The sequence below is a fragment of the Pollicipes pollicipes genome, unplaced genomic scaffold (assembly GCF_011947565.3).
Source record: "Pollicipes pollicipes isolate AB1234 unplaced genomic scaffold, Ppol_2.1 Scaffold_2555;HRSCAF=2994_pilon_pilon_pilon, whole genome shotgun sequence".
Taxonomy (NCBI): Eukaryota; Metazoa; Arthropoda; class Thecostraca; order Pollicipedomorpha; family Pollicipedidae; genus Pollicipes; species Pollicipes pollicipes.
The window spans coordinates 33,459,345-33,487,235 of NW_023596136.1; the positions used below are offsets into that span (position 1 = coordinate 33,459,345).

At 57.0% G+C, this 27,891-nt stretch overlaps 1 protein-coding gene and 1 pseudogene across 1 annotated transcript; both read right to left on the minus strand.

The window, feature by feature from the left end:
* Positions 1–1,615: 1,615 nt before the first annotated feature.
* LOC119100551 (tetratricopeptide repeat protein 7B) lies at positions 1,616–20,879 on the minus strand. The gene is made up of 20 exons (XM_037223636.1): positions 20,814–20,879; positions 19,641–19,782; positions 18,983–19,137; positions 18,174–18,342; positions 17,389–17,559; positions 16,732–16,861; positions 16,267–16,400; positions 15,724–15,850; positions 14,612–14,759; positions 14,034–14,222; positions 13,330–13,508; positions 12,455–12,647; positions 12,148–12,237; positions 11,265–11,385; positions 10,087–10,194; positions 5,750–5,909; positions 5,248–5,329; positions 4,351–4,455; positions 3,902–3,993; positions 1,616–2,938 (listed from the first exon to the last, which is right to left on the minus strand). Exons 2-20 carry the CDS (start codon positions 19,759–19,761, stop codon positions 2,806–2,808), a joined length of 2,607 nt encoding a protein of 868 aa, XP_037079531.1. The 5' UTR covers positions 19,762–19,782; positions 20,814–20,879; the 3' UTR covers positions 1,616–2,805.
* A 4,746-nt stretch (positions 20,880–25,625) lies between these two features.
* On the minus strand, positions 25,626–26,547 carry LOC119100561 (1-acyl-sn-glycerol-3-phosphate acyltransferase alpha-like; annotated as a pseudogene).
* Positions 26,548–27,891: the final 1,344 nt, after the last annotated feature.

Consider the following 27,891-nt stretch of genomic DNA (forward strand, 5'->3'; position numbering starts at 1 on the left):
GGTTTCCCTACGCGCTTTATACTATGCCAACACTTGAACCTGAAATTTTGCGTACGGGTTTTGCATGCGTTCTTCTGCCATTTGAACTTCAAACCTTGTGCTTGCGACCAACTTCGGACGTACTTTGTGCATGGGTACTTTTGCCCTAGAACTGTCGCGGGGGGTGCCGCGATCACTTCCCTGACCTACTGTTGCCGTCTTCCCATCGTGATCTCAAAACCAAAAGGGCCCAGTTACGCCATGCGAATTAATGGCAACCCAAGCAGAGCCCTTTTCCCCAGGTAAAAGGTGCTAAGGTCTATATATCCGACGTTACGTGTATGTTCTCGTTGGTGGGTGTCTTATTCAAATTTACTATCGTTCCCCGTCCCATTCCCCCCAGTCTCACAGTTATTGTCACAGAGTACATCTGAAGGTACCACTTCACTAATTGCATTATCTGCCGGTCTGTGAACGGGGTATTGGCCCTAGCCTTACTGGCCTTGCTTGGCCTTGAATGGGGTTCTGTGAACGGGGTACTGGCCCTAGCCTTACCGGCCGTGCTTGGCCTTGAATGGGGTTCTGTGAACGGGGTACTGGCCCTAGCCTTACCGGCCGTGCTTGGCCTTGAATGGGGTTCTGTGAACGGGATACTGGCCCTAGCCTTACTGGCCTTGCTTGGCCTTGAATGGGGTTCTGTGAACGGGGTACTAAAACACTATGACAGTAAACATCCAAACTTGATGCCCCACATCAGCGAGTCGAAAACAAGGAGGGATCCAGTGATGGGAAACACAAGGGAAGGTCAGCAACTGAGCCACATACCCCGAAGATGGTCGAAGTTGGGCAAAACATTACAGTTCTTGTCTGAATGACATCAATTTTATCAAGACAAGCTTGCTTTAGGACATACAGGTCTTTGAGCGAAAGGAAGGAAATGTTGAGTAGTTGAAAATTACGGCATCTCTTTGGACTTTCCTCCAAACCGGTGCTGACCCCACGCGGCACCGTTCGAGATCCGCTCTTGGTCGAACCCAGTAACTCTAAATGTGTGCGAGGACCCGACGACTGATCCTACCGCTGTTAAAGATCATGCGCGTTCGAGGTATTGAGCGTTAAAAAGCCTACGTCTAAATCAGCGTTACTGAAGGCTGTGTGGAGGCATGGCTCTCGGCAGGCCCGTTACGCGCACCCAGCGCCCGCATATGTATCGTCCCATGTTTCTTTCGTCTGCGTTTATTTCGTCTGACGATCGCGAAAGTCGCCGAGCTTTCTGGAGCAGCAAGGAGCAGTGAAGTGATATAAAAGCCGTATATACGTTACGAAGGCACATATTCCACAAGCCACGCCTGAAAACACATTTTTCTGAGCTCAGTCTTCAGATATTAGGCCTGTCATGCAATGGTGTGGGATTCGATTACCTTGTATGAGATCAGCACTTTCAGCGCCTGTCAGATATCTGCCACACGAGCGCCCAGTGCAATTCTTGACGGCCAGAGAGCGGGGCCAATACAAAACAAACACGGCCAGGTTCCCCAGCGCCGGCCATCAGTGACCGTTTCACCAGTAGCCTGCCATTCATATCGGGTAATTCCACAGAGCACCGTCAAAAGGTGGCCACAAGAACAACGGTAGACATGTATGTATTGTGTAAGCCGTCGTCGCCCCCACCGTGGAACAGTCAGCCAGCACCAGACCGAACTGCGGTGCCTAAATGCGCCGTGACAATGACGTCACACGGACCGGACATGACTCCGGGCCAATCAGGTCCGACCTCGGGTGACGCCACACCGCGATGCGCGGGAGGAATGTCGTATCACAGGAACGGACGAGCGCGGAAGGGAAGTCCAGGCCTCGCGATGGCCACATTAGTGGTACGGTGCCAACGCTGACTTCATACCAGCGTCACGCACAACGCACCGCTCAAGTGTTGACGGAACACAAGCTGCCTTACAGCCCACGTCAGAGACACCATTTACAACAAGTTCGTCATATTCACTTCTTGCACATCGTTGAAGCGGACATGCCGAGTGGTCTGGGAACGTCGGCCGCGAGTCCGCCCGCACGCCTGAAGGAGCCATAACACCAGCACGGGCCGCGACAGGGCGGGGGATCCGGAGGAGAAGCGTGTCAGTGTTTTGATTGTTGTGCGACGCACGACCGCGTCCCGGTCCGCGCCGCGGGAGTCGCCCACGGTCACCGTGACAGCCGCGTCAAAAACGGAACAGCTGCTGAGTCTGAAGAGGCAATCTGCCGGCCGCGATACAGACGCTCCACCGCTGAGCTCCGGTGACTCCCCGCTCACCGGCCTGCAGGCAACACTACACCGACCGTCACAAACCGGCAGGGTCCGGTGAGAAGAGCCGACGCGGCACGATAGCAAATCCAGCTAACGGTGACTAGCACAACACCAGCGAACGACGCACAACCACCGTGGCACTCCATATTGCGAGCCACCTCACACGTCAACAAACACACACGTGGACTAGACACACTAGTTTTAGCTCTCTACGGGGTAAAAACCCTTGTTCCACGGTACACAGATAACAAATGATTCACGCCAATGCAGCCGAGCCGCCCCGGTACCCAGAGACCGCCGCCCGGCAGCGCCCCTGGCGGGCGTCACTCGAAGCAGAGCGGCACGGCGGTGAACAGCAGCACAGGCGCCATCGCCTCGATGTCCACGGCCGTCATGAAGCCGCCCGGCAGCGCCGCTGGCGGGCGTCACTCGAAGCAGAGCGGCACGGCGGTGAACGGCAGCACAGGCGCCGTCGCCTCGATGTCGACGGCCGTCATGAAGCCGCCCGGCAGCGCCGCTGGCGGGCGTCACTCGAAGCAGAGCGGCACGGCGGTGAACGGCAGCACAGGCGCCGTCGCCTCGATGTCGACGGCCGTCATGAAGCAGTCGGCCGCCGCCTCGTTCTCGCCCAGAAACTCCAGCACCTTGCCCAGGTTGTACCTGTCGACGGGTGGAACGCGGCCGTCGCGCTGGGAGAAGCTAGGTGGAGGATGACGCCCGAAAGAAGGCATCGCAAACGCTCCTGCGTGTCCCACCTCCCCAGCAAATCGGAGCAGTCCGGCGCGCCACACATCGTAAATCATTGTTACGGTCTTTATGCTGCCTGCTATTTGGACTAGCGTCCTCTCGACCAGCAATGACCATTTCAGGGCTATGGGATGAACGAGAATGGATAATGGTGGGGTATAGATATGTGCGCCAGGAGGCCCGACGGCCGAGACTAAGTCCGCGTAGGGACCCCTCTGCGAGGTATGCGCCGGGCGCCCAGACGGGGGCCTCAACAGAAAGGCCTCTCAGCCTGCTCGAGGCTGGCGCATACAGCCTGTCCCGGATAGGCGGGGCGTCGCGAGGATGCAGGATAAAGCAAGAAAGGGGATAAAGGGGCGGATCTTTATGTTGTTAAAGTCTCGATCCAGTTGTGTGAAGTTCACATACAAGCACTCGAAACAACTGAGATCTCTGAGAGCATCCAAACGTGCCCAATGCGGCAACACGTGCATTAATCCCTCGCTCGTGTAGTGTTCATGAGCCGCACGTCTCTCAGGCAAAAGCCGGACGGGGGAGGTCAAAGGTCACACGGAGCTACGTCCTCCCACAGGATGAGCCACCCTGTCAGGTTGTCCGTGCGGTAACAGGCAACCGTGCCACGTACCCAACACGACCGTACCCGCTAAACACGATCACGCACACAAAACATGACACACGTTACATGCGGCATCGCAGACACGTGCTCAAGACGCAGCCTTCAATACGTGACGCGCCGGCGCAATCCGCCCTGCCACGCTGACACATCACATGTGGTGCGCGCGGTGTGTGTCCGGAGAGGCGAGCCGTGCCGTGCCGTGCCGGCTGTGTATCGCACGACACCGGCAGTCCAGGGGCGGGCCGGCCCGGTGGGCTCACCAGCTCTGGTGCACCAGCGGCTCCAGCTGGATGGCGTCCCGCAGCATCTTCTCGGCCAGACGGTGGCTGCCCAGGTAGTGATGCACCAGACCCTGCAGCGACCAGCACACGGACGTCACGCGACACCATCGGCGGCAGGCGACGCCCAGCAGCGGCTCCGATGAGACGGCCAGCCGGCGCGAACGCAACAACAACGGTGCCAATCCCCATGCATCCGCGCACGACAGTCGAAGCCGCAGGTGCACATCCTGGACGGCATCGCGCCCATGCTCTTGCTGGCTCGCGGGTCTCGACTACGCCACAATGCTGACGCTGGCCCGAGCGTTGCGGCGCCGCAACAGCTAACCACCCCGCACCGGCCCGAGCCAGGCCGGCGACCGTCCCTGGAGCACCATCCATGGCCTCACACGCGCACCCAGAGGGTCACACCGGGCTCGCGCGGCACGCACCAGGTGCTGCATGCTCTTGATGTGGTGCGGGTTCAGCGCCAGCGCATCGTTGAAGTGGACCTTGGCCTCCTCGAACTCGTTCTTATACACGTGCACCAGTCCCTTCTGCGGGTGGTGGCCGGGAGCGAGGGTCAGCGAAGACAAGACAGCCCCGCTGCCTTGTGGCACGGCCACGCGCTCATCGGCTGATGATAGGCGGCCCAAGGCCAACAGCTGGCAGGCATACAGCTAACGATATAATTCAGGGGACGAGGCGGCGCAGAATACGACAGTCAATGAACAGGGTCACTCCACTGAGGAACAGCGCGAGCTATGCCACGGCAGCAGAGCTGTTGGGACTATTGGGCATTGGTCGCTGACTCCATACGTGTCTGCACAGCACTTGAGACATCGCTGTTCCACGCCTTATTTGAACAAGCCAGACAAAGAGCACTTCAAAACCACACGTTTTCATGAGGACTGCCGCTACACTATGCCCTGGCTGCGGCCCCAGTACTCCCACATACGGGCTCACAGACTAACCGGTCCAACGACCCAACGGTCCCTCGGCCCACCGGTCCAAAAGCCCGACGATCCCTAGGCCCACCGGTCCCTCGGCCCAATGGCCCAGCGGCCCAACGGTCCCTCGGCCCACCGGTCCAACAGCCCAATGGTCCAGCGGCCCAAAGGTCTACCGACCCAACGGTCTATCGGCCCAGCGGCCCAGCGGCCCAGCGGCCCAGCGGCCCAGCGGCCCAACGGTCTATCGGCCCAGCGGCCCAGCGGCCCAGCGGCCAATCGCCCAACGGTCTATCGGTCTAACGGTTCATCGGCCCAGCGGACCAGCGGTCCAGCGGTCCAGCGGCCCAGCGGTCCAGCGGTCCAACGGGCAAGCGGCCTCCGTCGGCCGTCACTCACGAAGTACAGCACATGGTGCGAGGCGGGCGCGATGGTGGCCGCCTCCTGCACACACGAGATGGCCTGGTTGGTCTGGCCCAGTCTGGGGGCAGTCAGCACGCGTCAGCTGCCGAGCTGCCGGCCCGCCATGCGCGCCACGCACTGAACAGTGGCCACGGCCGGCTGCGCCGAGCACGACCGCACGCGCCGACCGTCGGCTCATTACGGACGGGTGGCGGCGGCACCCGGTCAGTGGCCGTGCGCGTCACACGCAGTCTCAATGTGACAGCCTGGCAATGGCGTAGGCGATTTGCTTGAAAAGAAAAGTGGCCAAGCTGTTCGATAATGAGGGGGGGGGGGGGCATGGGGGCGGCAAAGTTACCAAGGAAGCTAGACGCTGTGTTCCAGGCCGAAGAAATGAGGCAACCAATGCCGCGGATGGGTGACGCCCTGAACGCGGCGGCGGCGGGCGGGAGGCTACCCCGGTAAGGTGGCGTGTGTGCGTGTAAGACGCTGTACCCACTTGAGGTAGAGGTCGGCGACGAGCAGCCATATCCGGATCTGCAGGTCCCAGACCTGCTGCGGCCCCGGCCGCGGCTGGCTGGACGTCAGCGACGAGGCCACCTCGGAGAGCGCCTGCTCTACGCGAGACGGCGCGATGGTGGACGACGCGCGCACGGAGCCTGCCGCCGCGCAGCCGGAGCGGTGTGAGGGAGGCTCGGCTCGGCTCGGCCGGCGGCGCGCCCGCAGTCGGCCCAGCCGCACGGACGGGCCGACAGCGCGCGCCGCAGGATGGGCCGCGTCACACGCGACGCGGACCGAACACAGACCGAACAGTGGGGCTCCACCCGTACCCGGCCGGCGTGAGCGCCACACACACACACACAGACAGATGGGTGTCACCAATGGGAGATTGGGGGGAACACGTCCCTTAACCCCACACCCCACACACACACAACTATCGACATCGGATTTTCTCCCAATATCCCCTGTAAACTGTGTTTTTAAACGTTTTCACATTTGAAACACCATTTTCAGGCCCAGCTGTCCTCTCCATATTCCAGGTTTGACCACAAAACACGATGGCGAACTCCAGGCAGATATTCAGCACGCACTCGCCTTGACGTAACGCATCATAGCATGACTCGCAATAGAACAATAGCAGTAAACAACATCGGGCTGAAGATACGCGTCAACTTCAGACAGTTGTTGCCACGCATATAGGCACCAGGGTGGTCCGCCATTGCTTCTGTGATCTTTTCAAAAGCGCTTCAGCATGCTGATACTACACATCTTAAACAGAGATACTCGTGCCCTAGCGTATTAAATTTGATCTATGTTTACTACTGTAACAAGATCCCTGAGTAAACTGACCGACATGTGAACTTCTATCTGCAGCGTGCAAGTGTTCTACTTGTTTGGATAGGATATGTTACGTCAATTCCGGCTTCCATTTTCACCATACCGAGGTGAATCACTGCTAGGATCACCGCACTGCACCCACTGCAATCACTGCAATCACTGCTCTCGGTGTCCGCGCTCATCCCCCCTCCCGAAAACTCGCCGCGAACAAGTTCTGGACGTGCCGCGTCACCCACCGCTGTCGGCACCCCGTGGGAGCGATTGGATCCAGCTCAACCGTCCAGAAGACTCGCGAAGATGGTGCGACGGAGGGTTCGCTCGCGCCCCCGCCCCTATCACCCAAGGCGAGGTGCAATGCGAGCGTCGTCGGTGCGGGCTCATCGGCCGGTCGCCGTGCGCGCCGCACGCGCGCCTCAAACACCGTCGTGGCAATTTCCCCGGGGGTTAATACGCGGCGGGGTTGTGCGGGTGCCCACGGCGACTGGCGGCAATGCAGGAAGCACCCTTCGTAGCGGAAGCCCGTGACACTGCGGTCGCACCCCGCAATGCGCCCCACGACAAAAGCCGAAATTTGGTTGATTGACGCTCTCGTCGAATCAGTGCCAGGAAATAGGCCGCCTGGCTGGACACAAGTGCCGCAGTGACATTTTCGGTTGCGTCATGCGGAAACGCTCGCCCAGGAATAGGCCGAAACACCGCCGTTCGCGAGGTGACGTGGGATGTGGAAAAAAGTCCGGGCTGGCACTGCGCTGGAGGGAGCGTGATAAAAAGTCAAACAGAAAACTTGACCAGTGACCAGCTGTCTTCGGAGACAAATGCACAAGGTCCACAGCGCGAGTGGAGAAAAAGAAATTTACGAGATGCCTCGAAGACCTCTTTGAGACTTCCCATGTCGATGCTATGAAGATCATCAAAGTCCCAGAGAACAAAGACTTCTTTCAGGCCCAATGGGAGCGAAGCCACTGAGGTTTCATGGTGGCAATCCAGCTTCTTGCTGGGAAGGAAGAGTGCAGCTCTCCAATCGTAACAGCAGACCGCAGAAAGGGTCCGTTGCCGGACGGGAGAGCACGCCGAACACGAGGCAACTGCCCTGTTGGAATCTTCATCCACCGACAGCACACAAGTGGCAAGTGCGGATGACACGCAGCCATTCACGCCGCTTTCTTCTCTGAAACGGCAATGCGGGTGAACCAAGACGCTGGTCTGGCAGCAGCCATCCATCGGTCCCAGCTCAGCGACCCCTCTGGGGTCCAGCTCCGACCGACGATGACCTTCGTCGCGGCTCCCCTGGCCAGACGACAAGCCGAGGATCAATCAGGCGGACGCGCACATTGCAGACGAGAGCCACCGCGGGAGACATCCGGCGTCCTTTTCCTGGTGGTCCACTGAGACGGAGACACAGGACCCGACGATGGGGAGGAGAGCGTGAATCGATTCGTCCCAGTAGCCGGTCCAAGAGGCGCCATCAAGCCCCGTGGTGCTCCGAGGCTCGCCAGAGGATTTGGCGCCACGACAACCGACGCTGCCGCGCCCCGTGTGAACCACTGGACCGTCGCGAAGAGGGACAAAGGATCGAGCTTTGACACCACCTCCAGTGACAGTGCCAAAGTGCCTCCAGTATGCACGCTCCATCAACAGGAGCTCAGGCGACAGCTCCTCCACTTCGCTTCGCTGGTAAGCATACCTTTGAATTGAGGACGGAGGCGGCTTTCTCCACGTGCTTCGGTCCGCCTTCGGGACCACAAATTGCCTTGCTTCAGTGCTTCAGGAGCGGAAAGGGGCACATCAGTCGGAGTTTGAGCCCATGGTGCATGAATACCTGGAGCCGACAGTAGGTGAGACTTGTCTCTCCTCAAAGGATCGTGTCGTTACCTTTTGCCGCGGGAGGCTGGCCGAAGTTTTACCACCCGGGTGCTCTCCACCGTGCCGGATGAATGGGACCTCCGATTTACGGGATCAGCATCTCCTTGTTTCGCGATCAGTTCTGACTAACACTCAGCGAATAGGAGCACTCAAGTGTATCGTCTCTTCCATCGTCAGGGCACGGTTCTCCGCACCAGTGGTCGAGGCTACCGCGCACGGCTCGGCCCTCTTGCGATGCGTCACCAGCTATCCGGACGCTCAAATCTTGCAGCAGGCGACCCCAAGAAGTTCACCAGTCACCTCTGGCACCTCAGCGAAGAGCTGGATGGTTCGCAACAGCTGATTCGACGAGGTGTCGCTCGAGATGAGGATGATGGTCGCGGTGTCTCAGGGACAGGGATCGATGAGTACACCACAGTGAGCACAAGTGGATCTCGCGGTAAAGGGAGTTTCAGCAAGAAGACCCTCGCGGACTTCATCACGATCGGTCGGTGGGAATCCTGAAGCCCTGTGGGACCAACGAAGACCTCGTCGCCCATCCCAGCGATTGGTGACAACATCGGACTTCACGAATGCCAAGGAAGTCGCATGCAGGATCGCGGCAGCAAACGGCTTCGTCGAGCGATGCGTAGCTCTTGTCCATACGGACAACGCGGCACTGACGAGGAAAGACAAGCGAAAGCAGTTCCTGCTGCAGGTGTCGAATGACACATTCGCCGTTATTCCTAGACTTCGAGGTGGAGGGGAAAGGTCTGCAAACATCTTCGCCTGAGCTATGCCGTTCGTGACTGATTCAATGACATCTGCTCTGCGACGGACCGCGCGAAGTGTTCTTCAATCCATCGCGTCAAGAGGTGAACATTGATGTAGTATGCATGCATATCGTGTTCATGGTTTAAAAACTGGAGTACACCATACACGGTTGGGCCATTTTAGACTTTGACATCACGTTGTCCAAAACCACTAGGGATCACAAGTTCATGGGGAATACTAGAGCGAACTTTTATGGCCTACACTGTATGAGAATTTGGCATTCAATCCACGTGTGACAGTGCTTAAAAGTGCTGGACTGGCCACATTTACCCCGCATGATTTCATCCCAAACACGCGTCGGCTCATGAGAAAGCACTTTGGAAAAGTCCTCAGCACAGAACAGGGGACCACCCTAATATACACTAAATATTGGCTACGCACACCAGGCACACGAAACCCGTATTAGTATTGTAAACTACTGTATACCATGCATGCAGGCCGTCGCCAGACCAAAGCCCTGTTAAGTCCAAGTAGTACGCACAGCTTAGTACGCCGGTCGCATGCTCCTCGGTGCCGGTCGCAACCTCAGAAACCCCCACAGCAGTCCGCCGTCTCCGGACGACAAACGCAAACTACCGCAGCCAGCGCCCAAAATGTCAAGCAAAAACCGGGCCAGGACCGGCCCACCCCATCCGCACTTTCACTGCTCCAGCGCGCCTGCCGTCACCGGCAGCGGCGGCAGCCCTGCCCGCAGCGGTGGCGGCAGCAGCAGCGGCGGCAGCAGCGGCAGCAGCAGCGGCAGCGACGACGGCGGCGACAGCTATGTACAGCGGACAGGGGCGGATGGGGGGCGGGGCGTGCGGAACGCGCCGCCGCAGCTACCTTCGCACTCGGAGCCGGCGGGCGAGGGCAACAGGTGGTTCGGCCCCAGGACCGGGATGGCCAGCGTCTCCAGCGGCGAGAGCACCACGTGGCGCGCTACTTTATCCGCTGCGGTGACGTAACGCTGACGTCAGAGCCCGCCGGCGCGCGTCAGCTGACGGCCCGCGGCTCCACACAGCAGGCACAGAGCGGCACTTCGGACAGAGCACAGCTACGACTGACACTGGCCCCGGACAGGGACGGCTTCCGCGCAGTGGTGCTCTGGGCCGGCCCAGAGAGGGCGCCCGCGGCCTCTGGGCCGGCCCAGAGGGGGCGCCCGCGGCCTCTGGGCCGGCCCAGGACCCGGCCCAGGGACGCGCCGCGGGGGGACCGTGCCGACCCGGGCCCTGGCCTCACCCAGCGTCGGCGCCGGCAGGCTCGGTGCGGACTACACCGGCGGGCCGAGCGCTGCTGGGAGATCACCCGCAGCACCCGTCATTCACAGCTGGCTGCTTGTGTACGGGGGCCGGACTGTAGGGGTGGTGTGCCCAGTACCGATGCCTTGATGTCTGGCACATTCATGACGCCAGCTATTGCTATGGTGTGCTATACACGCTTTCTACCGTCTACTCCCCCACCATTCTATGTTTCCTACTGAGTGCACTATTCAAGCTTTATACATGACAAACATCGATATCAATCGTTCGATCTCCTCTGAACGCTGGTCATGCTTTGACATGCTGTGCTGTAAGACGGTGGTAATAGTGCAAAACGTATTCCTATGCCTAAAACACGACTGAATAAGCAGTAAAAATACATACGAAATGAGAAGGTTTGTCATGTCCTGATCTCGTCAGGAATGGCCTCGCGCATCTCGAAGGAACGCATATTGACTTTACTGGCTTAATGGTTTGCATCAACTTATCTGAGACCGACGAAGGGACAAGTGCTCCAGTAATATGCAAATGCAAAAGTCTGATGCACAGCTAGATCTTACTCGTCCATTATCCAACAATGAATGGTCAAGCACATTAAAGAAGTCATTTATGTCCTGGGCATATGGCAGGTACTGCATTACCTCTTCCTCGAACGGTTCCGCGTACCACCTACAACACACGGGGTGCCATTCGCCCCTGCTGTAAGTGCCGTTAGTATTTTGTGACCTGTGCGTGTTTTGTCGGTGAGGACACACGGCGCACCTGAATCGGGGTCGGAGACGACCGAGTACTGTCGGTCAGTGTCCAGACTGTTCTCCGCCATGCGGGCATCGTAGATCCCCTTCCACTGCTCCAGCATCTCCCGCGCCACGATCAGCGCCGCCTGCCGGACGACACAGGAAATGCAGCGTGAGAAGTCAGCTTAGTACTGCCTGCTCAAGCAACGTTGTCGATATATATATATATATATATATATATATATATATATATATATATATATATGTATATATACATATATATATACACATATATACATATATATATATATCCTCGTATATATCATATTTACTATATATATATATATATACATATATATATATATATATATATATATATATATATATATATATATATATATATATGGTGTGCTATATAGGTATACAAAAGGTATACAAGGTATACCTTTAGGTATACAAGGTGTCCAGGACAGGCATATGGGACTTGACAAACCATCCTATTATAACCTCAGTCAGGGCCTTCTGATTAGATGGATTTCAGCGATCAGAGATCCTACTTCACAGTGTTTGTTACGTGAGCTCAGATCCTACCGCCCCATCGTACAACTCTAGGTCAACGGCATAATTTTGCGGCCAAAAAATGACGTGCCGCAAAGTCTAGCTTAGTCCGTCGTGCCCTTTAACCTCATATGACCTTGAGCGACCACGACCAATCCCAGTCAGCCCAAACCAGTCAGCGGGAAAATGGCGAGCACGTATGACGGCTCGAACACACCCAACCAGCCAAGGATGGCCTGGGAGAAGATCGCTGTGACCGACTCACTGCGAGGGCGGATCTGATTGAAGATGTTATCGACCCACATCCGAGTGAGCACCTGCGCAGATCCACTGCGCCGCAGACGCCTCACCTCTCCACCGTTGCAATACTCCTCCACGTGGACGCGAGTGAACATCAGCTGGAGGTCCTCCGGGTACTCGTCCTGGGCCACGCGCAGCAGCTGAAACAAGAGGCCGCCGCTGACCACGGAGGACGGGGCGTAGTGTACAGCCGACGGAGATGCATTGCATTGTGCCCGGGCACCGAGGGATGGAGAACTGAGCCTTCCCCGTCAGTCAGCTGGATGCTCCGGCCCGGAGGGAGGGTGCTGACCTGACCCACCATCAGCACTCTACCGCGCTGGTCCAGTGTCACCCGGACCCCCAGCGGCCACCCACCTCCAGAGCGCCGCTGTGCTGGTTCTGGGCGGTCAGCAGCAGGGCCAGCAGGTGCAGCGAACCCAAGTGGTCCGGCCGCCGCTCCAGCGCGGTGCGCACGTGCGCCACGGCCGCCGCCACCTGGCGTGCCCGCGCCATCTGGTAACCCATGTAGAAGGCGGCCAGATGGTCACCCGGGTCCAGCTCGTGACACCTGATGGGGGGGGGGGGGGGGGGGGGGGGCGTCGTCACCAGAGCTCCACAATGCGCTTGGTTGTTCAGGCTGCACGGCATCGCTTGCTTCCCGCCCTGGACGAAAGGGCGGTGATGGAGAGGCACTGAATGTATGGCTCCATATTGCATGAGTATGCAGTCCGGCTGTGTTATGAGAGCGGATGAGGGACACAAGAAACGACCGTAACACAGACCAACGAGTGAGGCTGCTCGAACTGATGTACGAGTATAATCCACCCCATGTCTTACAGGTCAGCGACACGGTACCGAAACGGCGAAAGGTTGGCTTTATGATGGCGTGACGCTATGCCTCGGTCCTCCGCCGCTGCTGGCGTCAGTTCACAACGATAGTGAGTGACAGTGGGATGTTCAGTGCAATGATAAAAACCGCTTTATTTAATAAGATAAACCTTTCAATTATCAGCCTGCAACATCGTAGCCTCGTTTCGTTCACGCGGTCCGGGTTACGCGATGCATAGGCAAAACGTCCCTTCGAAAGGACACCGTTACGCTCGTCCAACTTCAACGCTACTGTTCAACTGGTGCACGACAGCGCTAGCGCGAGCCGAACGTCACGACAGGTCCCCGGCATCCCAACCGATGGGGCGCCGGCCGCCCTGACGCCGGCTCCGCCCCGGCCGCCGGCCGCGGAGCACGCCCACCTGCGGAAGTTGTCGAGCGCGGCGTCGGCCAGCCGCTGCTTCTCCTGCTGCTGGCGCGACACGCCGGCCTGCAGCATCTGGCCGATGCCCAGGTACAGGTGGCAGCGGCTGGCCAGGCCGTGCGACTCAGAGGACTCCTGGCGCAGGGCGCGCTCGCTCCATCGCACCCCGTCCTCAAACTGAGGAGACGCCCCATCGTCACCACCACAAACACTCGCCCCACCGCACCCCGTCCTCAAACTGAGGAGACGCCCGATCGTCACCAACGCAAACACTCGCTCCACCGCAACCCGTCCTCAAACTGGGGAGGTAACCGATCGTCACCATCGCAAACACTCGCTCCACCGCATCCCGTCCTCAAACTGCGGGGACGCGCCATCGTCACCACCGCAAGCAGCCTCCGGCCAGCCAGCTCCAGCCGGCACGGCCTCGCCACAGGTGGTCGGCGCAGCGGGCCGCTACCAGGGCAAGTAGGCCAACCACAGCACGTTGTGAATGTTGGCACAGCTAACGAACACTCTTCGACTGCAAAAAACGCGCAACGAATTTGCCTCTTCCACGTAATGACTTTCCACGCCTGGTGCATTAAACATGCGTGCATGAGCTACCACCCAGCCGCCGACGCCGGTGGTGCCACTCGTCCCCAGCCGCTGGGACGCTGTCTGTACCGGCGGCACCGCCAGCGGCTGTCATGCCCCGCTCACCCGGTGCAGGTTCTCGTAGCAGAGGCGCGCCGCCAGCAGCGGCAGCACCGCCTTGTCCGGGTTCAGCCGGAAGGCCTCCTCGAGCACCAGCTGGGCGCGCTGCGGCCGGCCGGCCGCCGCCAACGACAGCGCGTACTGCTGCCACACGTGCGCCTCCTCGAAACTGAAGCGCAGCGCCCGCTCCAGCGACTGCCGGCGGGCGAGTGAGGGAAGGGAGAGGGGGGGGGGGGGGGGGGCGGCGTTAGCGGGCGTCAGCCGACGGAGTCACTCCGCGATCAGGGGGCACAGCGGCGAGGATCCTCTTTGGCAGCCATGGGCCGGTAACATGATACACGTACCGCTCCGCCACGACTCTGAGAGGGTCACCACGTGCCTGCGAGGTGGGCACTGGCTGACTGGGAGTCCAAGCATGAGATCAACCGACTAGTCAGTGCCGCTGCGGGCAGAAGCCGCACTGTCAGTGTTTCTCGGCCGGGCGAGCTCGACTAGTCAGCGCCTCTCGGAAGGCGGGCTCGTCACATCCGCCCGATTGTACGGCGTCACGGCCGTTGGCAGCCACTCCGACCCCGCCAGCTCACCTCGCACAGCATGACAGCCTGGCCCTTTCTGACCAACGCCATCGTCATCAGGTCGTAGACGGAGGTGGCGACGCCGTAGGACTTCTGACGCGCCTCGGCCGTCTCCGGCGACTGGGTCAGCACGGCCTCCCGCACCGCCAGAGCCTCGCTGTCTCACGGGCAGAGGCACGACGTCACCACGGATGGTACAGAGCGCTGGTGATCAGGCAGACAGCGAACGGAGCCTGAAGCATTGGTGATCAGACGGACAAGGAACGGAGCTTGGAGTGCTGGTGATCAGACCGACAGGGAACGGAGCCTGGAGCGCTGGTGATCAGGCCGCCAGGGAACGGAGCCTGGAGTGCTGGTGATCAGGCCGCCAGGGAACGGAGCCTGGAGCTCTAGTCATAACCCACAGCGCACATTGGTGAATATGTCGACAGGGAACTGAGCCGGATGGTGGCACAGGAAGTCTGCAAGCAGGAGCTGGTGTGTCGTTGGCGGCCTCCCCGGAGAATACAAAACCCAAAACATGTTAGATGGCACTGTTATTTTGCGTCTGAAGGCCGAGAGCGGCTACCAGGGCATCACTCAGTCACCCGATTGACTGTAGACGGCCATAGCTGGCGTGAGTCACCAGCGACGCCGGGAAGCGGCAGGACGGTACAGCACAGCGCGATGCACAGGCAGGAGGACATTTCAAGCAAGCGAACCATTTGAAGCCACCGACGTAGTCATTATCTCATCGTACATGTACCCCACAGAGGCCACGCCGGATTCGCCAAATGATGCATCGATATTCCATGCCGAAGTGGGTACCGCCTGCGCTTCCGTCGAAGCTGGCAGTCTGATCCGGCCGCCGATCTCACTCCCAGATCCGCCGCGACTGGCAATCTGATCCGGCCGTCGATCTCGTTCCCAGATCCGCCGCGGCTGTCAGTCCGATCCGGCCGCCGATCTCGCTCCCAGATCCGCCGCGGCTGTTAGTCCGATCCGGCCGCCGATCTCGCCCCCAGATCCGCCGCGGCTGGCAATCTGATCCGGCCGCCGATCTCGCTCCCAGATCCGCCGTGGCTGGCAGTCTGATCCGGCTCCGCCGGCCCGCTCCCAGCAGCCTGACAGCACGCGCTCACCTGATTAGCAGCAGCAGCACTATCTCCTCGTTGATGTCCTTGGGCACGAACAGATTGCTGCCCACCTGGCGCCGCGGTTTCCACGGCGACACCACCGACCGGCCACCAATCGAGCTCTTCTTTTGGTCTGCGGGACGGGCTCAGTCACTACGTCGGCCGCCAGCCTGTCCAGCTTGACCACTCAGCTCTCAGAGTTGATATACCCAGAATAGGTGTCTGAAGCTTCTAATTATACTTATTTATTACAAATTATCATTATCTATCATTAAGAAAAATTCACAAGTGCCTCTCAACGCGGGAACTCAATGCCACGCATTGTCTGCTACAACGTGAATACAGCGAAATTGTCAAGATTGAGTGGCACACGACCAGCACGTCACGCCAGAAACTAATGCAAGAATACCAAAAAAAAAAACTGCCAGTAGGCAGACTAGGGCACTACAGCGGGCCTCAAAACACTCCTAAAGTACGCAGCGTTATCTACACTGCGGCCTGTGTCGGTCTGGTGCCGAGCGCCACGCAGTCAGCACCGCTCTCACTCACCGCTGACAAGGATCGCCTCCAGCTTCTCGTAAGCCTTGTCGCTGACGCCCCTGAGCAGGATCTCGGCCAGCCGGCGGGCCATGGCCAGTCGGACGCCCTGCGTGGCCGACGTCTCCACCGCGCCCAGGATCATCCTGTCGGGCGGGTCAGACCGGGCGTGGGCAAGGTCTCCCTACGTCTTAAGTCAAGCTGATGTCACAGAGAACGGGGTGTCTGGTGTATCTGGCTGCTCCGTAAGCTCTGCTCCGTCACACATCTCGAGATAATCACAAGTGCCCGGGCGGTGTTGAATGCATGGCATCCTGTTTGAGTAGCATCGGGTGCCTCTCGCTTGCAGCACGAATCTGCACAACCTGCGAGACAGGTGTCCATACCCAGCCCGAGCTCAGGCGGCTTGCAGCCCGTAGGCCGTCTCGCCGCCGCCGCGGGCCGGCCTGAGCCCCGCGCCAGCCCTGCGCCGCTCACCTGTACCGCCGAATGGCCCGGGGCATCTGATTGGCCTTGAGGATGAGGATGGGAGCCTTCTGCAGCGCCGTCTCCAGGATCAGGCCCAGCCGGTTCTCCGGGTGCGGCGGTAGAGGCGAGCTGGAGGAGCCTGAAACAGCACCGCACGAGACATGACATAGCTGGAAAGCGACTGACAATGCAGAACGGAGCAATGCACTGGCGGTGACATTTAAAATACAACTCAGAATAGGTCCCGGCGCCATCGCCGCCGGCCAGGAAAGCAATTGATATCTCTCGCCATCAAACGAAAAGAGCGGACTGACGCCACTCGAAAAGTGCGGACTGACGCTGCTCGAAAAGTGCGGACTGTGGCGAGCTCATTTATCCACAGGTTACATCAGCACAGCATTTAGCCCAAGTTAACCAGTGCGGACTGAGGCCACTCAAAAAGTTGGGACTGTGGCGGGGCTTATCAATCCCCAGCTTAAAACAACGCGGCATTTAGCCCGAGCTGACCAGCGCAGACTGACGCCGCTCAAAAAGTGCCAATTGCGATGACCTTGTGAATCCGCAGGTTAAAAAGCGCGGCCTTTAGACTGAGTTGTCCCATGCACGCGCCGCTCCAGTTCCCTTCACGCCTGCATGTGCGGAGACGCGAGTTCGCAGCGGACTGACCAGCTGTGTGCACGCTCCACGTGCTCTGCATGTTGGAGCTCTTGTCGACCTCCTGCAGGTAGAGCAGGGCCAGGTCGCTGGCCAGCTCGAAAGAGCCAATGACGCCCTCCTCACGCTCAGCCGCCTTGAACTTGCTGCTGCTGGCCAGCGGCGCCTTCTCCAGGCACAGGCCTGCGGCGCCCACCACGCACGGGGTCAAGGGCGTCGCGAGGGCGAGGACCCGCGTTCGGACGAGTTCGCAGCCCAACGTGACGAACGGCGTGACAGGCTCCTGCCGAAGCCGACGGCAGGCACCACCACACACAATCGTCACTACCATTACGACGGCGACCGTCGTAATGGTAGTGACGTAATGTGGAGCAGCCCCGCATCGGACGAGACGGTCACGTGGCGAGGGGCGGCGGGGCGGGCTATGAGCCCTGATTCGACGGCTGACGCCCGACAGCCCAAACAGAGCCAGGGCACTGAATATAGAACTAAATCATGCGGGAAAAAGGCAGAAGACGTCGAAAGAAATACATGCATGACAGCTTGGAAAGCAGAGACAACTGCAGTTGTAATAGACAGATGATGACAAGGGTGCTAATAATCAACAACGAAAAGCTAGAAAACACGCTGAGGCAAAGCAAAGGTTTCGTACAACCAATCGCAAGCTCGCAGCGCGCACCAACATTCACTGGTGAGCCCTGTACACCGGACAGTTGTCCTCTAAGCCGCACCGCTCAGGAACCGCGCCGGACCCAGACCGCGCACGGCTTCGGTCCCCGGCTCTTCCCCAAACTCACCCTTCACGGCGTACGACTCGGCGACCACGCGCAGACTGCGGGTGGGCAGCTGACGCTTGGCGAGCGTGTCGAGGCCGGCGCGCGACAGGTCGAGCAGAGCGTCCTCGTGCAGGCCCATGGCGTGGTGCACCTTGCCCAGCAGCAGGTGGGCGTCTATCATCATGTCCATCTGCCGACCAGCGCGTCGCTGTCGCGTCACAGACCGCATGGGCGGGCGAGCCAGCGGCGCACACGTCAGGCCCAGTAGCGAGCCATCAGGGCCAGCCGCCTCAGGCGGGTGGCTTGTGACTGCCGCAGCAGCTGTGCTCGCCGCAGCCTTTACCAAACGGCCAGCGTTCTATTTGGCTATTTATTTATACACATGATACGGCGGCTCGGAGCCAGCGCATAAGGTGGCAGAGGGGGAAAGGGGGCATATTAATGCCTCGAACTTCGAACAGCACGCAGTCAATGATGCTCCGCAAAAGGATCATTCGCTTCGCTTCGCCCACAATTCATGCTGTCAAGACATGCTTGAGTACCTCAAACACGAGTCGGGTGAGAGCGAGTGCACGGCTATCCGAAGGGAGATCCTTACAAGCACTGACACCTGAATATCCACCCGCCTGGCTCACACCCTACAGACAGCGTGACAACCCACCAGGACGTGTGGTGGTGCGATTAGGCGCATGGTGATCACAGCGATGGCAAGAAACCGCATCTGTCCTCTGCAGTCGATGTTTACCCTCTGTTTGCCACCTATACCTTCACCCTATGTGAGTCATCTGCCCCTTCTGCACATCACTGCGCCTTCAGTGGCTCATGCATACCTTCTGTGGACAGTCAGAGGTGGCTGCCATTGTCAGCAGCCGCTCCACGTCGCGCAGCTCGCGGCGAGCTTTCTCCTGGTTGGCATCGCTCGGCGGGTTCTCCTCCAGGTAGTACTCCAGGCGCGCCTCGGCGATCAGGAAATTGGCCAGTGGCTCTGCACCAAAACAACTTCTACTGATGCACGGCACTCCGGCAGGCAGCCAGCTCATTTAAGCCACAACTTGACAAGTCTGTGCATAAAGTGCTGTATCAGTCAAACCACATCAGTGGTGAGATGCTGACTGGTCAGCCATGCATGCCCATCTGTAACCACATCCTGGACTTTGCCTTGTGGAGTGAATCAATGACCCTGGGCACTCTTGATGCAAGCTTTGCAAGCTTATGCAGCATGCAGTAGTCTGAAGGCATGCAAAGCATATATTAGCTTTGCTGATGGATCTAATTCATAATGGCATGCAACATAAATGCTGAGGAAAATTTGCCTTTTTTCCTAGTTAACTTTCAGAGTGCAATATGATAGTGAGCATATCCATGGAGCCATTTCATGAAACTAGGCCCACAGTCTTGTGGCAGAATACCGCACCTAGCTGCAACCATCCAAGTGGAAATTAAGCCACTCAAGGCTATAATGTGAGCCATACCATGCTCTGGACAGACCTGTGGAGGGATTACGCTGTTTCCCCTGCTCGGCCAGATCAATGACCCTCTTCCAGTTTGCCTCTTCACGACACTTCTCAATTTCTGCCTCTCTCACACTGGGCTTCCCTTTATTGGACATTATAGCTGAGAAGTTTTACTCCTGAAACAGAAATATTAGGCATTGTTTGCTTATTTGAAATACCTATGTTCAGAAATAGAGCAAAATGGTACAAAATGATGCAGTGATGTCATTGGGTAATGTGAAATGCTTCAAAACTGCAGTCCTACTGATGAGTATTACTTGATACACTTCTGACACTTCAGCACTTTTGGCCATTTTGCATTTATTTGCATTACCCTGCATGATATGCAAGAATATGTTTATAACCATTTATCAGGCCCAAAACCATACTGCAACCAGTGGCAGTTTCCCAAATGAGCTGGGGGAGCTGAGCAGTGAAAAATGACCTGACCTAGCCCCAAAATGACCAACAGGTTCCTTCCCAGATTAAGCTTTATTCCCAAAGTTGGAGTGGAGTGCCAAGGCTCAAGTTGGCAGGGGGAGGGGGCTGAAGCCCTTCCAAACTGAATAAGAAACTACATTCCTGGCTTTAAGTGCTTACAGCAAAACAGGAAATTCATGGAAGTAGCATTGTTTGCAGACAGAATTTCCCTCTCTGTACTGAAATTGATGGCAGCAGTGTGTCAAACTGTGAGAACTCACTACACAGGTACTGGCACTTGTTGCAAACATGCTTAGCAAAACATGCCCCTTTTAAAGTCAGAGAATAGTAACAAATCAGCTACAGATATTGTTAAGATATTTCATCACCAGCAAGTTCTTGCAAAGAAAATTTCACTTCTACCCCAGTTTATACAATATTAAAGAATTGGACATGCTCTCACTGGGCAGGGTGTAAAAAACAGGGTGTAACTAAAATCAAGTTTGAGGCAAGGTTCACAATTTTAATGTTGGAATTCCCAAAAAGGCTTTATTTCATTTCACAGGCAATTATCTTATACTTTGAGACATGTAATGCACTGCTGGTCCGGGTCAAGTCCAGGTCCAGGTCCACTGGGATCGCAAAATGAAATTTATCCACAAACATCCTGATATCCATGCTCCACATGTTGCTGTGATTAATCAGTGATTCTTTTATCATCACCGTTCCACATGCCGCAAACACATACTTGACACGTAGGTATTTACACACATGCCCGATGACCACCGCGCCCGCACACACCCGCCCCCCGTCCCTACCCGCGAGCGTCGACCTGCGCTTTCTGGCAAAGGTCGGCTGAGGACCTTCGCACCCGGCTACCACCAGCTGGCGGGCAACCGACGGCCGGCCGGCCGACGATGCGGCGGCGGGTTGCACCGGAGCAGGAGTGGAATGTCCGTGAAGAAACGCTGCTTAGAGTAAACGTGGAGTAGGGGCCAGAATGGGATAACTGACCTGGAAATACTGCGATCGTCTTATCGCCTTCCAGACCAAACTTTCATTTCTAAACACGGCCAGAGAATAGTCAGCGAGCCCTTTTGCCAACATTGAGTGATACGTTGGCGTGGTGTTCGATCGAAAAGAACGAAACCAAAGTCGCACGAGTGTGCTTTTCTGACACCTGATAGCCCGGCACCATTGCTAAGGAAAGTTCAATGTCGTTATCTTTTGGTTTGGTCTTAATAATTTTTCCCAGACACCTGTATTTGTAAATTCTACCGTTCCGGTGTCCCGCCTCTGCCTCACTAACGTACGTTCTGCTGTTCTGGTGCCTCATCTCCCGGTCACTTGCACACACGGTACGTCCCAAGTGACTTCTGTATTTGACACTCGTTAAATGACACCCCACACAGTCCGTCCCGCCGGCACGTCCGTCCTCGTGCCGCCGGCTCTCAGGTAAGGCCTCCTTTCCCGGCCCCCACGGCCGCATCTCTCGCAAGGGGCGCCTGGGGCAGGAGCGGAACGCGAGCGCATCTGAACGGCGCTCACCAAACCATATTCACTGGCTAACACATAGGTGTGCTCTGACACCTTACACTTGACTCTTCTTAAAGGAACAATGACCTCATAGTCGAATCATTCAATCATTACATAATGAACAAATCCAAGGCATAACAACCACGTATCCTACGAGCCTAACTTAACGTGCACAGTAGGAAAGACCCTTAAACGATATCCGCCACGCCATTGAACTTACTTAAATAACATGGTGACACAAACAATACAAATACACTATGGATCATTATTACGTACCCAGTTATCACAGTCATCGGCCAAATCGATCTGAAGGTCATATGAGTCGGGCGCTCCGCTGCTCGCGATGACCGTCCGAAGACGGTTGCTCCACAGGCACTGGGATCCAGGGCCTGGACGCATTTGAGTGGAGACCCGGACTAGGTGGTAATTCATTGGCTGACGCCAGGTAACGGAGGGACAGTAGTGACGTGGGCCGCGGGATGCGTGACCTGCGAGCCGGGACAGGTCACGGGTCGGTATCGCTGCTGTTGCCGGCTCGTTTGGCGGTTCAACCGCGGCCTGGGATGGCGTCGGATTCGCGGCCTCGGCCTCTGCCGGCTAATTCACTGTCGCGGCTTGGGCTGGAGCGAGATTGGCGGCCTCAGCCTCTTCAGGCGGACACCCAGCCACGTCAGTCCCTTGCGTCACGCGCAGACACAAAAATTGTGCTGCTGGTTCAGTCGGTACAACTGTCTGTTGGTCCGCCTGTGTGGACATTGGTACGGTCAGTGCTGGTGTAACTGAGTTGGCACCTGGCGCTGCGACTGAGCCGTTTGACTGTGCGGCGCCGCGGCCGGCGCAGTCCGGTGTGTCGGTGTTGCCGATGGCAACTGTTGCTCTGCAGTGTCACCGTTACGCGGCTTCAACCGATTGTAGTGGACCACCAGTTTCCTGTGCCTGCTGTCGCGCAGCTGGATGCGGTAACTTGCCTACCCATTTGGACAAGCACCACCGCAGGTTTCCAGGGCCGAGCGAGCTTGTCATACTCGCCGCAGGCGGGCACCTTCCGGAACAGGTACACCGCATCACCCGCCTGGTGGTGAAACGCGTTTGACTTACGGCTGGGGCCGGGACGGCAGCGGCGGGCTCCGCACCACCGAGGTACCCGTCTTTGAGACGGAGCGGGGCATGCACGTTTCCTGTGGCGGTGGCGACAGGGTCGTGAATGCAAGTGTCAACTGCATTTTTTAAAAGATTTTATCCGAAGCCTTTGAATGGATGGATTTCTGGGATCGGAGCTAAGCAGTGTTCGTTGTGTGAGCTCTGATTCTTACCACCCGATCGCGTAATTCTATGTCAACGGCACAATTTGGTGGCGAAAGCTTACGTGTCGCAATGCTCGGCACGGTCCGTCCTGCCCTCTGAAGCCAACTGACCTTCAGTGCGACCGCTGCCACCGGCCGCAGGCTATGCCTGTCAAGGGCAAATAGCGGGCGCCATAAAGCGACACGAGCCCACCGCGCCACGGGTGGGTGGATCGGAAGGCAGGCGCTCTAACCAACTGAGCCACCGGGGCGGGCGGTATTCACGGCCGCTTCGCCGTCACGAGAAAACGACATTTCCGGGAGGGACTGGGCCGCCTGGCAGACGACCTCTCGGGTCGGCGGTGACATGTCGTCGGCATCGTCATGGACTAGACCGGGGTGATAGACCACAGTAAACTGGAAATTGTTCAGTATTTCTAGCCACCGGGCGAACACCCCCTAGGAAACCCTGAAGTAAGTAGCAGCCATCGTGGGCTACTGTGGCCGGTTCGCCACACAGACTTCCGTTCCAACAGGAAGTGACGATTTGCAAAGGTAGTGCTTGCGGAAGGCTATCTTCCTTCCTCGTCCGTGTTGCACCTGTAGAAGGTAAGCCCCTATCCCACCCCGCGGTCGAATGCGCCCGTTTCCAGGATGAAGGGCGCTGCGTCGTCTTCAAATTGAGGCAGAGCCACCACTGGTGCTGGGGTCAGCAGGTCCTTCAGCTTGATGAATGCTGTTTCAGCCCCGGTGGCTAGTGAAATGGCACGTGTTTTTGTCAGTTGCATCAGTGGTGTTAGTGCAGCAACCTCAGCGAAGCTGGCCATGTAGCGACGAAAGTAGCCAGCCAATCCCAGGAGGCTAAACAGCTCCTTTTTGGATCTGGGCACTGGCCAGTCCACCGCTCTCTGTACCTTTTCTGGATCGGGACCGATGCCGCCTTTTGAGACTCGGTGACCCCGGTGCGTCACCACTGATCGGAGCAGCTGGCCTTCCGCCGAGTTTAGAATGAGACCTGCGCTGCTAGAACGCTTGGGCACTCTCTCCAGACGCTGCAGGACCTGACTGGCCGAGTCGCCGTGGACAACGATGTCGTCGCAGCATGCCAGACATTCCTTCGGTGCCAATCTGTCCAGCACGATGTTGAGTAGCCAGGCGAACGAGCTCGGCGCACCGGTGAGACCGTAGCTACAGCGCCGCCAGGCACACAGGCACCAGGGCAGGCAGTCATCCGGTGGAGAATTGGACCTACGGGATCTTCGTAAAAGGGTGCAATGGTACATCACAAAACAACACAGACACAGCGGCTTAGATCCATACGGATGACAAGCATTACCTTGGATTGGTCAGTCCTTGCAAGATGCCATATGTAACAGTTAAAACGACGGCACCCATATGGTGATGACTCATTAACCCATGCTGGTCAGTACCAAAAACGCATTGGTGCTTCCGATCAGACGCGGGCTGCTGGTGAACGAGCTTCACCCAAGTTTGACGGGACTGGAACCACCGTGATGGGCCTTGAATTACATGCTGCTGACGTGCGCCGATGTAGTGGGCATGGCTTCAGCGTCATTTTGGAAAGGCTTTCGGGCGCTTCGACTGCGCGACCACAGAGCGCTTATGGTCTCGGCTTCCCAGACGGCGCTAAAGGAGGTTTGGCTGATGGCATCCAGGCCGGGTTTCAAGCTGCTTATTGGTATGTCACCTTCCACGCTCGATGCTTTTTTGGTAGTGAACAGCAAGATCCGCTGAATCTGGTCAGGTGTAGCAGCCACAATATGCAGCGCACCTGAATGAACAGGTGCACCGTGCTAGTCTCAGTCTTCGATGCTCAGCTCCTCGGTTCACAAAAGGTTCTAGAGGCTGGGCGGAGACCATCCCTAGTCGTATCCTGTTTAGTGGCACTCTGATTTCCATCTCATTCTTGTACTTAAAGCCCCAAATAAACCACGTTTATGACACCACCATGGCAGCGCACAGAAATGCAGCTGGTCATACAGCATATAAACAAGATGGTCACCTTCTGCGCAAACATATGCGTCTCAAAACGTTCCGCAAATGAGCAATGGAGCACAAGAGAAATAAAAACTCTTGAGAATGCTGCATTGGTCGGTGCAAAACGTAACTTCTACACAACATTGCACGAAAATGCGCCCACCATGACTAGGAAACTTGCTATGTTGTAATACGCCCACCGCCAGCACGATACCTAGGAAATAATTTCTTGCTTACAGATCTTCCCCAACTGCCTATCAAAAGGCAGCCGCAACCCCGCTCCTTCCACCTCAACACAAGCTAAAACACCCACCTTCCATAGAGCCAAACCCAAACAGGTTACCCATACCTGGCAAATACGAAAGATAATGCCTCAATACTTAAGCACTGCTGAGGAATACAGGGATACAATACTGTCTACGTGCTGACTACTCTTACCAGAGCACAGCGCCGCAATGGTCACAATCCAAAGGACCTCGCTCACGCAAAGGTTGAGCCCAGGCAGACCGACTAGCGCAGTTTACGCGCTTGAATTTTTCGCTCGAGTTTTGACATTCTTTCGACGAAGCATGTGCGTGGCTCTCGGGATCCAAAAATAGCATCACAAAGGTTTAGAAATATACCACATCCGCACATCGTCCAGCTTACATGAAGAGCGCTTGTAAGCATCTATGACACTGAACTTATCATACACACATACCACGCCGAGCAGGAAACCGAAATAAATACGAGACTATGCCGTCCTAACGTCAATGCCCCCGAGGCGCCGGGTTCGCGCGTTCCCATGCCCCACTTCCTAGGTTGCCTTTGTCGCATCTAGCTCCTCCGATAGCTGGCAGTAAGCCTCAGCCATGCGGCCCTGCACCCGTTCCAGCAGCTGAGGTACGTCGTCGACGCCCAGCCCCTCGGTCGGGATCGGGTCCAGCACCTGCGCCACCGCCAGGCCCGGCTCGAAGTGACAGCGCGCCGGCTCGAGGAATGCGCGGTACGGGCCGAACACCACCGGCACCACCGGCACTTGCGCGCGCACCGCCATGTGGAAGGCGCCCTTCTTGAACGGCAGCAGGCCCGTGCCGCTGCGGTTGCGCGTGCCCTCCGGGTAGAACCAGACAGCCAGCCGCTCATCCAGCATGCGCTGGGCAGCGCGCTCCAACGAAGCGCGCGCGCGCGTCGCGTTCGACCGGTCGATGAAGAGCTGGCCACAGAGCCAGCAAGCCAGCGCGAATGGCAAGCCCAACCAGATTTCCTTCTTCATGACGGTGACGACGCGCCCCAGACGCGGCCACAACTCCACCATGCCCAGAACGTCGACGGCGCTCTGGTGGTTGGCGACGACGATGCAGGCGCGGTCGGGCTGGAGGTGCTGCGCGCCACGCACTTGCCAGCGGATGCCGAGCAGCAGGCCGACCAGCCGCAGCGGCCGCGTGAAGAGCAGCGAGTTGCGCGCGTCGCATGGTCGCAGCAGGCCCAGCGGCGCCACGCAGATACCACCAGCAGTGCCCCGCCGTACATCACCATGAAGCGCAGGTTGTAGCGGAAACGCGGGCTCCACTCGTACAGCACGGCCACCGACATCAGCAAAAGCAGGCACGACCTCCAGCAGCATGGCGACCAGCGACAGTCTGCAACCAGGGGTAAACACTTGTGATGCTGCAGGCCAGGCATACTAATGTCCCATTATGATCAAAGCTATCCTTATGACAATACAATTTGCTGATGAGAGTTACCAGCTGCTAGGTAAATACAGTGTAAGCACACCACCCAATTTTATCTGATATCTTGGCTTTTGTCAGATTTCTCATCACAACTGTAATAAAGGACAATGCTATGCACATATCGAGATAAGACTGCAGCCTTTGTCTTAGCTGGGGCATGGAAGGACACAAATATGTAGCACTGGCACTCAAATTATGCCAGGATTTAGTCCATAGCATCATGATTAAGGTGGTCTGGAACTGGTAGTATTTCAGTTGTTTGGGGATTTCTTTGCACTTAAAAGACAATTTTTCCACCATAAGTGACTACTCCTTACAGGAAAACTAAAAACTGAAGAAAAAAATATTTGGTATGCTCAATTTCCATGACATCTGACACATCAAAACAAAAAATATTAATACACCACTAAACAGAAAACTATGTAAAAGCCTGCCCAACTACAGGCACAGCTTGTACCCTGACAGTGATTTAAGGTTCTGGACAGCCCTGCTTACCTCAAAATCAAAGCAATGGTCTTTCCTCCATTTCAGGCTCCCAGCCCATACATCCTTGGGGCATTAGCCAGTGGCAATGCACCGGTGCAGGTGTACTTTCCTACCTACCGTTAGAAAAATCATTGCACACCATTCGTCGTGTTTAAGGCGGCACATATCGTAAATAATCTCAAAACAGGTAGAATCATGCTCCTACCCTCCAATTTCAATACCTTTGATGGTGGGCTCCCGAGCGCCCCGCGCACCGCACCGCCTGGACCAAGGCTATCTAACGAGGTAGAACCGTCCGGTCCGAAAAAATGGCAACATCGAGCTCGCGTGAGAAAAGAGGTAGTTTGGAAGCAGAGCCTGCATGACGTCAAGTATACCATATTTGATGACGTCAGTGGCACGGAGGCCTCTCAGTTAGTCAGCTGACCGTAACACAACCAATTAGTTTGAATGGTGAGTGTGTTTTGGTGGCGTGCGGCTGGCAGTTCCCCGTTGGATTGAGAAGCAATTATCCATCATTTCACTATTCACACACATTTCTGGAATGAACACTGAGTCCTAGAACAGTTTAGCCTCATTGAGTGTACGGTTTTTTGCATTATGGTGATATAGCACGGGTTATATGTCGTGCGGCGTTTGTGGTGTATTGCATTCCATAACCAGGCTTGTCCAAGGCTGGCTTGTCGTTAGAGAGCCTCAGGATTGGCATCAGGGTTGTCTGCCTTTCGTGCCTGGTGGCAAAGTTGAACAGCTCAACTTGCAGAATTTGCGGTCAGGGTGTACTTTCCTACCTAACGTTAGAAAAATC

Excerpts from the sequence above, each read along its gene's own strand:
- LOC119100551 (XM_037223636.1), bottom strand. The coding sequence starts at position 19,761 with ATGTCCAATAAAGGGAAGCCCAGTGTGAGAGAGGCAGAAATTGAGAAG. Across the intron at positions 14,223-14,611 it reads AGGCTGTCATGCTGTGCGAG|TCGCTGGAGCGGGCGCTGCG; the intron begins GTGAGCTGGCGG and ends GCCCGCCGGCAG. Across the intron at positions 10,195-11,264 it reads CGTCTCCGACCCCGATTCAG|CGGATAAAGTAGCGCGCCAC; the intron begins GTGCGCCGTGTG and ends ACGTCACCGCAG.